Source organism: Myodes glareolus, chromosome 3 (genome assembly GCF_982192425.1).
Source record: "Myodes glareolus chromosome 3, mMyoGla1.1, whole genome shotgun sequence".
Taxonomy (NCBI): domain Eukaryota; kingdom Metazoa; phylum Chordata; class Mammalia; order Rodentia; family Cricetidae; genus Myodes; species Myodes glareolus.
The window spans coordinates 59,610,416-59,625,861 of record NC_142028.1 but is presented as its reverse complement, the minus strand read 5'-3'; the positions used below and the strand labels follow the sequence as shown (position 1 = coordinate 59,625,861).

General features: G+C 52.6%; 1 protein-coding gene across 3 annotated transcripts in view; it reads left to right on the top strand.

Annotated features, from left to right (window-relative positions):
* The window catches only part of Slc6a6 (solute carrier family 6 member 6), a 74,733-nt gene that overhangs the window by 47,564 nt on the left and 11,723 nt on the right, over nt 1-15,446 (top strand). For all 3 annotated transcript variants that reach the window (XM_087904488.1, XM_087904487.1, XM_087904486.1), the window contains 5 exons: nt 2,748-2,880; nt 7,723-7,857; nt 8,689-8,792; nt 8,914-9,038; nt 12,656-12,768. In XM_087904488.1, coding sequence (XP_087760614.1) covers nt 2,748-2,880; nt 7,723-7,857; nt 8,689-8,792; nt 8,914-9,038; nt 12,656-12,768 — 610 coding nt within the window. The remainder of the gene's footprint in view (nt 1-2,747; nt 2,881-7,722; nt 7,858-8,688; nt 8,793-8,913; nt 9,039-12,655; nt 12,769-15,446) is intronic.

The following is a 15,446-nucleotide window of genomic DNA, read 5'->3' as shown; positions in this document are numbered from 1 at the left end:
GCTGTGCCCAATTCAATGTTATTGCCACTGTAGTGATGGGCACCAGTTTTAGTCAACATGGCATAGTATTCTATTTCAGATTCCTCAGAATGGGGCGGTTGTTGGCGAGGATAACCAATTCCGCTTTGCCCTGTCTGATCATCTTCAGAGTCTGTATCCCTGGACGGACTTGCCACTTTTCATAACAAGTTGGAGCCTAGAGTTGATCGACTCCAGAGACTTTTTTTGTCTTCTTTGCAGCCACCATCTTCCTGCCTTAGGTGAGGGCCGGCCCCCAACCAAGACCAGTCGCCAAGATGGCTGGGGAGCGAGAACACCCTGGAGGTCCTTCTGAAAAGCAGGCACTATTTTATTTTAAGATCAGAACATGTTGTTGTGGAGTTGGGAGAGGCTTGGGACTCAGACAGGCCTAGAGTTTTAGTGGCTTTGCGAGTGTGAGCAAATTGACCCTCCAAGCTTTGGTTTTCCTGTCTGTGAAATGCTGTGAATGAGTTCTACCCCGTGAATTGACTGAGATCAATGGAAAAGGCGAGAAGTAGTCAAATTCTGCCGGCTTCTGTCTCTTGTGTGTCAGTCACACACTCTTCCAGCCACATGGTGAGGGGCACTGATGTCACCGTGAGCAACAGGATAAGAACCAAGGAAGGTTGCCCCTCCTGTAGGCTTGGGGGTTCCTGTTGCATGGACCCAGTAGTATGAGACTTGGTTCTCCTCCTGAGTGGTTCATTTATTCAGTGGGTGTTTGATGGATCCTGCTGTGTCCTAGGTGTCATCCTGGGTCCTGAGAACAATGACTGTGGGCCAAATGTGTTGCTTGAAGGCCATTTGAGAAAGATCCTTGAATTTATTCAAAATCCCTATGTTGAGGCTTTTGGGGAGGAAAAAGGCCCAAAGGTCCTGGTTCAGGGAGTATTAAGACCCAGCTGGCTTTCTGACTGTGGGGTTCCATTAACTCACTGAAAGCTTAGAACATCCTAGAATGCTTTCCCAAGCAGCGCCCTGGGCAGAAGCTGGCACTGCCCATTTACAAAAGGACAAACCGAGGCTTGTATAGTCTCCACCTGTTCAGAGGGTGCCCTGGGACAGGGACCTGCCTGCAGCTGTAAGCACTGTCTTTGTCTGGGACTCTCCTGGAGTGTGGGGACCCTGTGTTCTTTCTGCTGTGGTTGGCAGCTCAAAGCCTGGGTGGCATGTAACCTGGAGGCCTAGGGAAGAGCGAGATCTTCATGCTCAGCATGGGTACCTGGGCCTTAGGTTTCATGGTCACCTTGGCTGTGAGCATCCTGTGCTGCCTCCTCTGGTTCCTTCCCTGCAGGGAGGAGCCAGGTGAAGGCGAGTGTGTGTAAACAGCAGAGACTAACAAAGATGTCTGGAGGTCTCTGACTCCACAGACCCCAGGTCTGCTGTGTGACTCTGAGCAGGTTAGCGGCCTCTTCTCCCTGGGCATTGTCCTGAAAGTTACGGAGCTGCCTCCTCCAGAGAGCTCCAAAACCCTGGCAGGGAAGGAGGGAGGAAGCCAGCACTACTTAAGCACCCTCTGTATGCCAGCAGCTTCTGTGGGCATGCTTACTTCCTGGAGTCTTGTAATCAGGTGTGCCAGGGGTCAGCCATCTCTAGACCTTGGTGTGGTGTTGGACATTCCTGTGGTGTTTTCCTCATAAGTTACTGCCGCAAGATGGGTACCCTGTGCCCTTACAGGACACACTTTGCCTTCTATTTTGGGAACAATCTAGATAACATGCAGGGTTAGTTTTTTGTTTTGTTTTGTTTTGTTTTGTTTCCATTGAGTTAATTTGTTTTTTGAAACAGGATCTGACTATGTAGCCCTGGGTGACCTAAAACTCATAATCCTTCTGCCTCAGCCTGAGATTACAGGTGTGTACCACCATACCCAAGTCAGAGTTAAATCAAGGAAGTTAGGACAAAAGGTACTGGGAGGGGGATCCACCCCCATTTACATACTGAGACAGAGATCTGGGGTGGTTAGGCAACTCGCCTAGGTGAGCAGCTGGACAGAAACAGAGATTTGAACCTTGTGTTTGGCCTGCAGTTAAAATTGAACATTGTCCACACGTCCTGCAGATAATCATTCTCCACTTAAAAAACATTGTGTGTGTGTGTGTGTGTGTGAAGTCAAAGAACAGCTTGAAAGAGCCAGTCCTTTCCTTCCACCATGCAGGCCCCAGGTCAGTTCCGCAGGCTGGGCAGCAAGCTCCTGTCCATGCTGAGCTTTCTCACCACCCAAACCAGTATCCATTTTACAAAGGAGGAAATGGAGACTTGGACTTGCCCAGAGCCTGGCTGGGTTGATGCTGAGGTCACCTTAGAAGGATTCTGCAGCTTCTTGGCTGCCCTGCTGTCCTAGTCCCCTACACTGTCTTCCTGACAAGTGAGCCCCAAGTTACGCACATGTGGTGCCTGGGGTGGGGGCTACCACGGAGGTGTCTCTATGGAGACGTGGGCCGGTGCTGATTTATCTTGCTTTGTTTCACTTATTTATTTACTTACTTTACTTACTTATTTTTGAGACAAGGTCACACTCTGTGGTCCAGGCTGGCCTGGAATTCACTATGGAGCCCAGGCATGCCTCAGATTCAAGGCAGTCCTGCCTCAGCCTCCCTGGTGCTGGAATGAAAATGAACATTTTGTATTTTATTTTGTCGGAGACAGAACCTAGGACTTTGCCCATGCTGGCTTTGCTGCCAGGCGGCCCCCAACTCCTGACCTCTTGTTCTCTCTCCCCAAAGGCGCAATGTGCTCAGCCTGTCCCCTGGAATCGACCACCCCGGCGCTCTGAAATGGGACCTTGCGCTCTGCCTCCTCTTAGTCTGGCTCGTCTGTTTTTTCTGCATCTGGAAGGGTGTCCGATCCACAGGCAAGGTGAGTGAACTTCTGTCCCCTGCCTCAGGGGTAGCTGTACTGTGGACAGCTTCTCCTCACAGAACTCTGCCCCTGGAGGAGGGCCCATGTCAGGACACAGGAGCGCTCTGACAGGCAGGCACATAGCCCCATGTGGTGTCAGGGGCTAAGTGACCTTGTGACTGGTGCACAGCCAGGTGTCCCCCGCTGAGCCTGTGTACCAACTGTCACCCTGCTCCCTGATGTGCAGTGCTGGTGTGATGAGCAAGGCTCCCTGAGCCAGAGGCCAGTTGGCAACCAGACTGTGGCCATCCATCAGCCCACAGTGTGCACCCTAGCTTTGCAAAGCAGGGACAGATGTTGAAGCAGGGCTGCCTAGCTGCACTGTATTACTGTCCCTGTACTGGGGTGCAGAACCCTCTGCTGTACTGAACCTCAGTCTGAAGGGAAGTCAGCCAGACCTGGACCACACTCTGCTAGCATCATCTCGTAGGACAAGCAGAGAGAGCGAGAACATGACGTGGTGTTGCCTATCTCTTTAGGGACCCCGTCTACTGTGCTCCCTTCTCACCCACAGTCCTGGGAGTTCACACGTTGCCTTCCTCTAAACAGTGAGGAAACTGAGGCTCAGAAGAGGTCAGGCAGCCTGTCCTAGAGCAGCCCCTCCCCCGAGTCTGTCCCCTCAGCTGTTGAACAGTGAACATGAGGGTTGAGGGAGGCATGCCCAGTACTTCAGGCCTGTGGACCAGTGGGCCTGACCGCTTCTCTTGAGTAAGCATCAATTGCCTTCTGCCCACTGCCTCAGTTTCCCCACGTAGAAGTGAGTGTCCAAGGAGCTTTGGTGCTGAGCGTGCTGGAGAGCATCAGCCGTGTTCAGGGGTGCACTGATGTCCTTTGAGCCTCCTGTCTTAGAAACAGGGTGAGGGGATCTACAGTGTGCGGCATCTGGGACTGGCTGGGCAAAGCTGGGCTGCAGAGAGTTGAGCATGGGACACGGGTGCCAAGGGTTACAGGAGAGAAGAAAGGAGTGTAAGGTGTCTTTTATAGGTTGGCCAGGCTCTCATCTTTGCTCAGGTGACTGAGCAAAGATGAGAGAGGTGTGGAGAGTTGGGTATCTGTGGGGCGTATTGCAGGCAGAGGCAACCATCAGTGGAAATGACCTGTGGTGCATCTGACCAGGACGTAGAAAGCCCCCAGTCTGATGGAGGAGGTTGATGTCTACCAGTCAGCAATATTTGAGACCCAGCACACTGTGAAGGGGACAGAGCCAAGGCCAAATAGAGGGTACCAGGCTGCAGCTGAGATTCCTGTGAAAAACTGACTGGCCAGAGTCCCCCCTCCCTTTACCGCCCCCCCAACCTACCCTGAGCTACACCCTGCTCTGTGGGGCACGCGTGGTTCCTAGAACAATAGTAGGCCTGATGGGTCAGAGAAGCCAAGACAAACAGCTCCGTGGACTTCCTCCAGCTCAATGCTGAGAGGCCCTTAGAGACCCTCCGCCTGCCCGCCTACCCATCCAGAGGCCCGCCCGCTGGCTGGCTTCAGCTTCCAGCCCTGGCTACAGACCAGGCTCCCAGCCGTGGGGGCTGAGTCCCTGTCCTGGCCAAGCTTGCTTCCGTGGCTAACTTAGTCCAGGAGACAGGAGGGTGATGGATGGGGGCCTGGGCCCCAGATGTCCAGGGCCCAAGTTCAGGTGCTTGGCTTTGGCCTTTCCAACTCTGAGGGTCTGAAATAGGTCCCAAACTCAGCCTCAGTCTTACTCGTTCAACAAGCCAGGTAGCTGGGGTGTCTGCATGACCTCTCAGTGCTGGGTGGCAGCTCTTTTAATCCTCCAGAAGTTCTTCGATCCTGTACACTTGAAACTGAGGTTCAGAGAGCTTAACTAACTTTCCCAATGCTACACAGCTCATCAGTGGCCAAAGTGGGATTTGAACTCAAGACAGTTCCCTTCTCCCCACTCTCAGCCTCATCCCTGTGCTGGGCTGCAGGTGCAGTGAAGCAGAAGCCAGGCATGGTCGTGCTTGTCCTCACAAGGACACAGCCTGCCAACACTCACCCAGGAAGGACCTGGACCTGAACATGTGCTTGGCTGAGTCTGTGGTCACTCTCCAGCGCAGACAGTACCTGACCTGGGTTTGGTCTCAGCTCTGTTCCTACAAACAGAATGACTTTGCAGATCCCTCTCACCTGCTCAGCCTCAGTTTCCCCTAGTGTAACCTGAATGAGCGAATGACTCCTGATGCCCAAGCCATCTGCTCCCCAGTAAAGTTGACTACCAGGAGCCTGGAAGCTAGCTCCCTCTTGAGCCCATTAGCTTCCAGTGTCCTGAGGGTGAGGTGCCCTGTAAGCCTCCATTTTCTTCAAGGGCTCTGGCCCGGAGCTCAGAGGAGCTATGGAGAATCAGCAGCAGGAGTGGAAAAATACCACGTCCCACAGCAAGGCCTACTGGGCCACCGTCAGGGGCCCATGGTGGCGCCTGGCACCAGCCTCTCCCTGGAGGATCCCGAGGGACGGTCACGGAAAAGTTGAGAGAAGGGCTCCCAGGCTCATCCAAGGAGCAGCAGAGGCTGCAAAACAAGGGTGGCTTTCTGGAGAGACGGCTGGAGAAGCGGGACAGGGCTGTCAGCAACAGTAACACTCCTGAAGACATGGGGGCCCTAAAAGTACTTGGCCTAGATCAGATCCCACCGCTGACACCTCCAACTATTTGGGGACTCCAGGCAGGTGACATTGGCCAGTGTGGGCCTCAGTGTCCTCGCAAGGGAAAGGGCAGGTGGCAATGTTCCTGAGTTCACCTAGGTATGGTGTTAAGTTCACAGCACCAGGCTGGGCACATGGTAGGCATCATGTAAGTGCTTGTTAAAGAGGCAAGTCAGGGAGCCTCCTCTCCCCCATGAGCTCACCAGTGATTCTGGCTGCAATCCACTTGCTTTGAAGTGGTAGCCCTCTGGGGACCCCTGAGGGGCTCCTGTGTGTGGCTATTGTTTACCAACTTGGGTGTGGCCTTGCAGGGCCTCAGACAGGGGACCTGGCTAGGGGTGCTGCCTGCCTATCTACAGGAAGGGAGGGGACAGGCAGGCTTTTTTTTTTCTTTTCTTTTACCCTTTCAATGGCTTCCTGACTGGCCTTTGTCCTAGGTGTCCGTCTGTCCATCAAGGGAAAAAGAAACAAGGGTGACTAGGGGACGAGGCCTGGAGGAGGAAAGGCATCCAGGGAGGGGTGTCAGGCAGGAGAGGGCCTTCCGCCTTGTAGGATGCCACCGGCCACCGCTGTTCGGGTTGTTGAGCATTTCCAGACACTCCCTAAAGACCCTGACCGTGGGTGAGCAGTCACTGATGTCTACTGGGAGGTAGGACAGATGAGTGACACCTCCAGGGGACCCTCTGGGCCAGCCAGTCTCAGAGCTGGGAACCTAAGCCTATCCTGTCCAAGGCTTTCACCTCGAGGTGGGGACCCTCTGGGCCAGCCAGTCTCAGAGCTGGGAACCTAAGCCTATCCTGTCCAAGGCTTTCACCTCGAGGTGGGGACCTTCTGGGCCAGCCAGTCTCAGAGCTGGGAACCCAAGCCTATCCTGTCCAAGGCTTTCACCTCGAGGTGGGGACCCTCTGGGTCAGCCAGTCTCAGAGCTGGGAATCTAAGCCTATCCTGTCCAAGGCTTTCACCTCGAGGTGGGGAGACCAAGTCTAGAGAGGGACAGTGGCCACCAGCTGCCAGGCACTGTACTGGAGTTCCCCTCCGAGGTGCTTGACTCCCTAGAAAGTGATGGCTTCCCTCAGGTCACCTATCCCCTGTAAAGGCCAACAGTCCAGCAGTGGTGTGACCAGATAGCTCATAGAACCAGCAGAGGCCATTATTACCAGCCCCTTCCTTATCCCTGACCCTGGCCTATTAGGATACACAGTGTGACCTCATGGGTCTCCTGTAAGCTGGCCATGACCTTAGAGAAGTTCCCACCCATCTCCTCTCAAGTCACGGTTAAGCAGGCTGTGTCTTGACAACCATTTGCTGTCATCTGACTGTGTAAATCCTCATCCATCCTCAACAAGGGCTGCTGTGACTCTTGTCCTCATTTCAGAGAAGAAACCGAGGCCCAGGGAAAGTAATCATTGTGTCCCGCATCTCTTAGCAAGAGAAGGCCCAGAACTGGAGCTGAGTGGCCGCTTGTCTCGCTGCACCCCAGACAGCCCTGAACATTCCCACCTCAGCCTCCTGAGTGCTGGGACTACAGATGTGCACCCACACCTGGTTCTGTCTTTTTATTTTATTTTTTAATGTGTGTTAGTATTTTGCCTACATGTTTGTGTGTGTCTGGTGCCTATGTTAGCTGGAAGAGAGTACAAGATCTGTTGGAACTCAAGTTTCAGATAGTCCTGAGCTGCCCAGTGGGTGCTGGGAACAGATCTCAGGTCTCTGCAAGAGCAGCTAGTGCCCTCAACCACTGAATAATCTCTCCAGTCCTCTGATTCTTCACCCCTGTGTCACGCTGACAGCGTCATGGCGGTCAGTGCGTGCTGGGTGCCATGTGACAGCTACTGGGCTGAGCTGTTGACTGTACCCCTGATAGGTGACTCTCCGTTATACACTGTCTGTATCTGTTTGTCTCCTAGTGATCAGCTCTTCCAAGCGGGGAGGATTTGTTTTCCATCTTACCTGCTTTTTTAAGTTCTGAGCTTAGATGAGCTATGCAAATTATCCATAGGATGTAACTTTTTTCCCCATCTATAAGTTAAGATTCTTATAGCCTATGTAGGAAGGGTGACGGAGGCTCAGAGAGGTTAAGCAACAGCAGCTGAGACCACCCGCGTGTCTGCAGAGTCCTTGCAGCCTCGCAGTCTACCTGACCCCCGCCTTTGCCCCCCCCAGGTTGTCTACTTCACCGCCACTTTCCCGTTTGCCATGCTTCTGGTGCTGCTCGTCCGTGGACTGACCCTGCCAGGTGCTGGGGAAGGCATCAAATTCTACCTGTACCCTGACATCAGCCGCCTCGAGGACCCACAGGTATGGTAAGGTGGTGCTCAGGGTGCAGGTGGCAGTGTTTCTTGTGGATCTTTAATGCCCAGGTGTAGCCAAAAGTTGCTGCCTAGTACTTTTCCACTGGGCCAGTGGTGGCTTGTGGCTTCAGGCATGGCACTGGCTAAGGCAGGGTCTCCTTATTCGGGACACTCCATATTCAGGCAGCATCCTCAGATGAGGAAGAGAGTTAGGATTGTTGGCAGTTAAGGGGGTCATATTATAAGTCCCCCCAATCCCAGCACATAGCTGAAGGGCGTCGGGAGTTGGTGAAAAACCCAGGAGGCTTTTGTGTGCCTTTTGAGACTTTTGTCCCAGGATCCCAAGTTCTCCAGTTGCCTCCCAGGGGCCAGCATTTCTGGGTCTCTGATCCCCTAGAGCAGGGTTGGTGGCCAGCCTGAGCTGTGAGCCAGGCAGTAGAGGTGCCGCCTTCCATAGCTACTGGGGATAGTGCCTGGAGAAGTGAAGCCTGCCTTTCAGCTCCCTGGACTTAGCCGGCAAAGCAGCCTTGACCTAGGAGTAGGCCGTGACAACTTAGGAGCGGACAGAGTAAAGACCATGTTTTACTGAGTCTGGAAAGTTATACTGAAGGGCAGGGTAGGCTAGGGGCACCCTCTGTAGATACAAATGTTTCTGGTCACCCCAGAGTTAAAGTCTAGTCTTTTAGCTGATGCACAAAGAAGAGGCACATGGCTCTGCCTTCTGGGGTTCCATCAACACTGAGGATCTCCATGGTTGGTCAAAAATCTTGACATTGCGAGTCCCACCCCACCCCCACCCGCGTGCTCACCCTAATGCCCTTCCTCCCCTCCCTCGCAGGTATGGATCGACGCCGGAACCCAGATATTCTTTTCCTATGCCATCTGCCTGGGGGCCATGACCTCACTGGGAAGCTACAACAAGTACAAGTATAACTCGTACAGGCAAGTGTCGCGCTGGCGGGCCCGGTGAACGTTAGAAATGATGATTAAAGAAAAAGAGAAGTAGGGAGCGTGGCTTCCTTGTGTTGTGATTAACTTACCCCCTGACGTGTGTGTAACTTAGGGACTGTATGCTGCTGGGATGCCTGAACAGTGGTACCAGTTTTGTGTCTGGCTTCGCAATTTTTTCCATCCTGGGCTTCATGGCACAAGAGCAAGGGGTGGACATTGCTGATGTGGCTGAGTCAGGTACGGTGGTGTCGGTGGCAGTGGTGGTGGGCACTGCCACCTAGTGTGTAAGATGAGTACTGCAGGCATGGAGCCAGACCCCAGGGGGATGGAGGGAGCCTGGCTTTTACATAGACATCCCCTCTCCCCGCAAGACGTGCCCCCATACCTGAGTACAAAGGCTATATTTAAAGGTTTCAGTGCATCCTGGCCCACTGACAGTGGAAGGAACACAGGCGGTTGAGATAGGAATTGGTGGCTGATTTAGTCATGGTCTTCCAGCCCCCAATCCTTCCCCAACAACTGCTGCCTTTAGCCATGGAAGGTGCTGTCCAGCTGAGGCGCAGGTCAGCTACAGCTAGCACACCATCACCAGCACTGCTGGCGCCTTAGCCTTCATTTCTGCAGTTTGCCCTTTGCTCCCGGCGAGCTCCACCACCGGGCCGATCCACTCTTCCGTCCTTCCTGTGTCTGTTTACCAAGCCTCACCCCTCCCAGCCTCCTCCACAGTCACCAGGAGTGAGAGGGCAGGGACAGAACACCACCCAGGGGCTGTGACAGAGCTGATTTGGGGGTAGGCTATGAGAACACTGTTGCCTTAGGGATTGGGGACCAGTTGGTCCCATGTTGCTACTCAAGACGCCTGCAGTCACAGAATGGGTGGTCAGTGTTAGGGCCCTGAGCTCTGCACAGACTGGGTCCTTTCTTAGCAGCATGGGACTCAGAGCTCCAGGAAAGATTGTTCTGCAACATGAACTAGAATCCTACCATCTCATCATGGTGTTTCAGAAGTCTGGGTTTGAGGACTTGACCTTGGCCTAAGCCTGCAACTCAGCCTTGTAGAACCTGGAGTTCTGGGATGGAAATCTACAGGGGCCACCTCCCCACCCAGTTCTCTTGGAGAGTGGTCAGGTATTGTCTAACCTAACCTAATGGCCCACAGCCCCTCGGGACCTTCTAGAGGCTGCCAAGAGCTCTGGGCTGGGGTTCCCTTCAGGTCACAGGGATGGGTGAGATAGGGGCAGACTGCGGATTGTTATTCTTTGGGTTTTTGCAGACCAGGGGCAGGTGCCCAAAGTCCCTGTCATTCTCTGTCCTTGAGCTCCTTGGCTTTGAAACTCAAGGCCATTTCCAGTTTCCCAGTCCTAAGCCCTGGTATTGGAAGGTCAGCGGGTACTTCAGCACTGTGTGTCCCCATGTCTCAGATGAGAGCAAGGACCCCAAAGAAAGAGCCTTGCTTGAGTGGGCTGGGCCAGGCTAGGACCACAGGCAGTGTATCTGGATGCTGAGTCCCCGCCCACTACGTGTCTGATGGGCCCTCTACTGTGGCCCTTGCCCTTCTTACTGGCTTCTCTGACCTAGGCACCCCTCATCCCTGCCTGCTGCCAGTCTCTAACTCAGACCAGTGTGAACTCCACACTGTGCACATGTATCCGTTGCACTGTGTCCCAGCCAGACACTCAGGACTGTTTGCCCATTCTCAGAGGCTCCACAGATAGGCAGAGACTCAGGGCACAAGAACTTCTACCGCAGCCTCCTGTGTTGCAAGTTGTATGACAAGGTGTCTAATTCTAGGTACCACTTCCAGCCCCTCTGCAAATGTCGCTCTTTCAGCTTGTACATACTCCAAATCAGTAACTGGGTGTCACCAAGGGCACAGAGGAAGCTTGTTAGGGGAGAAAATAAGGAGATCTTTGTACACAACAGGTGTTTTCTTGCTGCATATGTGGTCAGTCCGGGTTGTTTCTTCTTTCATCCACTCCCAAGACTTCATCACTCCTTCCCCACAGTGATGCCTGAGCAGCCAGCACGGCAAGAGGGACAGTGACTCCATAAGATTCTAGCAAGCACTATCACAAAGAAAAGTGCATTTGAATGAGGGTATTGCCCAGCCAAGGGAAGCCTAGACAGGACACGGCTGTGCTGTGCTAACGGGCATCAGAATGGCCTAAGTTTTCTTGGCTTCTACCCTCCCCAAGTTCACTGTCAGTTTAGAGAAGGGTGCTTAGGCCCTCTCCTGAGACTGGCTTAAGAAAATCTGAAGTGAAAGGCAGAAATAAGTGAACTGAGTCTGCTCACAGCGTCTGGTGCAGAGGTGTTGCTGGGGGGCAGGGGATACCACATTTTACATCTGTCTTGTAGTTGGCTAGTCCTGATTCCTCACTCTTGGGGTAGACCAGGCAGGGTCAGAGCTTTGGAGTTTAGGGGGACCAGAATGCCTTTCAGTTCTAACTAGATCCCCAGTGTGTTTCATGATATCCTGGGTGGGAGGTATGTGTTCTGCACCCAGCCCTCTCCCCTCCATCTTGCTCATTCAAGCAGCTCTGGCTTGGTAAGCAGCCCCCAACCCCCACCCCCTTCAGAATCTTCTAGTACCTCTTCTACTGACCACTTCAGTGGCTGGCTGCCCCCCCGGGTCATTGTTTCAGCAGGGCTTCTCAGACGGCATTGTAAGACTCGCCCTCCCCGCCACACTTGCGCCTGTTGATGCTTTATTAAGTGAATTCTGGTTCCAAAATGTTTTTTTTTTTCAAAATTGGTTTGTTTTTGTGGATTTATTTTTCCCTCTCCTTAAGCCATTCATTCGGTTTTGATGTTTGCTTTAAAGTATAGAACATCTTTCAAGTCCCCTGTAGTCTGGCCTCTATTTCTTCTTGATTGGTTTGTTTGTTTCTTGTAGCTGATTTCGCTTTAACTTTCAGCCCACAAGTACCAGCTTGATAATGTCCCCCGAAGCATCTACTTGGGGGCTTTTGCAAGCAGGAGATGTTTGTGTTCCAGTGACTCTGTGAGAGGCACTTGGAGTGGGCGGACCTCTTGGCCCTCGCTGCCTCTGGGTCTGGCGAGAGCTCCCTGTTGATAAGGATCCATAGCCCTTTTCTGGGTAGTGGGATCCACCTCTGGGAATCTGAACAGAAGTATCCTGGGGCCACCTGATTCTCATATTTCAGGTAGAGGAGACTAAAGCCCACAAAGGAGAGAAAGTGGTGAATGAGGGTTGGGGTGTGGCTAGTCTCCTGGGCCTGGGGACCCATCCGCCCTTGCTGCTTCCCCTCAGTGCCAGGCGTGGCTGGTTCTACCTTGCCTTGTGTGAACTTGGGTAGCTGTGGGGGACAGAGGCCCCATAGGCATGCCCCTAAAGAGCCATTTGCTCTGCTGGGCATGCTTCTAAATTTCTTTTTTTTTTTTTCCCATTTCCATTCAAACAGTGTTTTAGCAATTAACTCAAAAGACAGAAAGCGTTCTCTGCAAAGTAGAGTGTCACGAATCAGATAACCACAGCTTTCCTTCCAGCCAGCGTCAGTGTGCTGCTTTGGTTGTGTGAGGGGCGGGTCCTCCTTTTCCTAAGCCTCTGGCCGCCTGAGTCACTGGCTCAGTCCTGCTCCCTGCCCCTAGGATCCCGTGTCTGTACGGGTTTAGATTCACTTGAGAGGAGGCCATGTACTGGGTAGGAGACAGATACTTACCTGGGGCCCCTCCCGAGCCCCACCAGTCTCTTTCTCTGGCTCCTCCTGCATTTGGGGCTTAAGTGACCCTCTCCTCACTCAGACATGAGTGTACTGTGAGGCCCAGGGCTCTAAGTGATACGGTACTGATGTCTGTCCTCCTGTGTCCCCCTCCCCGTTTCTCTCCCTTAGGTCCTGGTTTGGCCTTCATTGCCTACCCAAAAGCTGTGACTATGATGCCGTTGCCCACCTTTTGGTCCATTCTGTTTTTTATTATGCTCCTCTTGCTTGGACTGGACAGCCAGGTACGTGGATGTGGGGCTGTGGTACTGATGTGGTCAGCCTCTCTGGGAGAACCCATCCTTATTGGAGCCGAGGGACGTTCAGATCCCTAACTTAGAGGCTTCAACCAGTCAGAGAAAGGCCTCAGCTCGGCAGTGGGAGGAGACCCGCAAGGAGATGAGGGTGACTGAGGGGATGCGGCTAAAGTCAAGCCATAAATGGGAATTAGAAGGCCAGGACTCCGAGGTACAAATGTCAGTGAATGTGTCTATCATGGTCCAGACCACCACAGTCCCAAGTATGTCCAGAAACGCTGAATCCACGTTTGGCATACTGCTCCTGATTCAGGCCGGCCTGTCTCCCACCCTCTGACTGCTGTAACATCTGCCTTACCTCCATGTCTGTTTTATTTTGGGGGTGGAACCAGGACTTCACGTGCACTAAGCGTGGACTCTGCCCTAAGCCATGCCTCCTAGCCTTTTCCTGTGCCCTGAACCCGATATCCTGCCCCAGCTCCCTGGTAGGACTCCACAGGAGGCATTCACTTCCAGGGAGTGTTGGTGTCAGCCAGCCAGCTGCTGCATCTAGCTCAGGGGAGGGAGTATTTGTGTGTGCCGGTGGCCACATCCGTCATTGTCCCTCCGAGCCTCAGTTTCCTCATCCTGCTTAATGGGTATAGTTTGTGAAGTTCGTGGCTCAGTGCCAGGCATAGAGAATTCAGGCGCCCAGGAGATTCATGGGAGATTTTGGGTCTCTTTTCCTGAAGTGTATGTCTTTTTGTGGGGGTTATATTGAAACTCCAGGAGGATGACTGTGATATATGCTAGGCAGGGGTCGTGGGCTCAAGCCAGCTAGAGAGGCAGGGAAGGCAGGAGAAACTCCTGTGTGGCCTGGGCCTGGGGGTCCAGTTGCTTCAGGAAAAGTCCATCAAACTGAAGTAGGCTGTGGGATCAGGTCTGGAGACTGACTCCTCATCCCCCTTCCCTCTGAGCCCTTCCTCAGAAGGCGCTGTCAGGATGGGTTCTGGGGGACTCAGAACCAAGCAGAGGTGAACGAGTCCAGAGGAGGCAGCTAGCAAGGTCAAAAACACTATACAAGACTTGGCAGCCAAGGGGGCGGTCAGATTAACAGAGAAGACAGCGAAAACAAATCCTTGTGCAGTTGGTGATGGGCAACCGCTGTTGTAAACAAGCAAGATTCTGTTAATCATTTCTGCTCTGAGAGCTTGGCCCTGGGAGCAGACCCCATGCAGTGCCTTTTAGTGGCTTTTAGAACATCTTCCAGCTTCTCAGAGGGGAAGAAGAAAACAAAGACACAAGTTAATGAGTGGCTAAGCGTGACATCACCATGGCTCCAAACTGGCCGTGCAGGCTCACAACTGTCCCAGCCGGAGCTGCCATGAGTGTTTTCCTCTGGGGGAGCGGGTCTCAACACAGGGTGTGTGATTCTCAGCTGCGCTACAGTCTTTAGGGGCTGTGAAAGATGGCCCTGGGGTATTCCTCTTTACCGTGCTATGTAAAGGAGTGGGCTCCCAAGGCTTGGTGCTTAAATGACTTAATGGTATCATCACTCACTCAAGCACAGATGAGCAAGACAATAGATGACTGGCCTTCCAGACTCTGGTTTACAGAACTGGAGAAATGGGAGGGCTTTGGAGAAGCCAGCCTTACGTGGGGGTGCAGAGATGCCACCAAGCGCCAGAAGTCACATGGCCATTTTTTTTCCATGTGTAGCTCGTTAGCACTGAGTATGTCTAATATCAGGCTTTGTCCCTGGAACTTTTCCATACTCCCAGAATGAGGCTGGTCCCCAAGTGCTGCCCCAATAGATTTCTTTCTTAACTTTTTCTTCCTTCCTTCCTTCCTTCCTTCCTTCCTTCCTTCCTTCCTTCCTTCCTTCCTTCCTTCCTTCCTTCTTTCCTTCCTTCCTTTCTTCCTTCCTCTCTTCCTTTCTTCCTTTTTTAAGATTTATTTATTTGTTATGTATACAGTATTCTGCCTGCATGTATGCAGAGGGTGTTATAACTCATTACAGATGGTTGTGAGCCACCATGTGGTTGCTGGGGATTGAACTCAGGACCTCTGGAAGGACAGCTGGTGCTCTTAACCTCTGAGCCATCTCTCCAGCTCCCAACAGATTATTTTTATTTGTATGGATCCAGGGCATTGTCCATGCTAGATACATGCTCTTCCCCAGCCCACTGCACCCAAATTTTATATATTAGCTCCTGTCCCTGCAGTGTTCTGACCTGGATGTCACTGTTACCCTTTCTGCAGCCAGAGAAACTGAGGCTGAGAGAGGCCTGTCTTGGCTCTGATTCACCACCTTTTGTCTTAACTTGTTTTTATAGCTTGGCATTGAGACTGCTGGTTTGCCACTCAGTTCTTTTTCAGGCTCAAATCCCCTCTGTGCCTATGATCTCAGTTAGAAATCATAAAGTCCACCCCTCTCCCTGAGCTCTACGTAGGAACCTCTTGGTCGCCTTATCCCTGACTCGTGGGTGCCGGTGCTCTCCCTTCCAGCACATGAGAGGAATTTTCCTCTCTACTTGTTCTAATATGTTCTCCCTCACCACCTCCCAAAGGCCTTCATGATTAGATCTTTCTCATAGAAATGCCGGGGGAACTTCTGTCCCCAAACCTTTTTATCTTTTTATTTCAAGACAGCATCTCATGTAGACCAGGCTGGCCTCAAATTCATA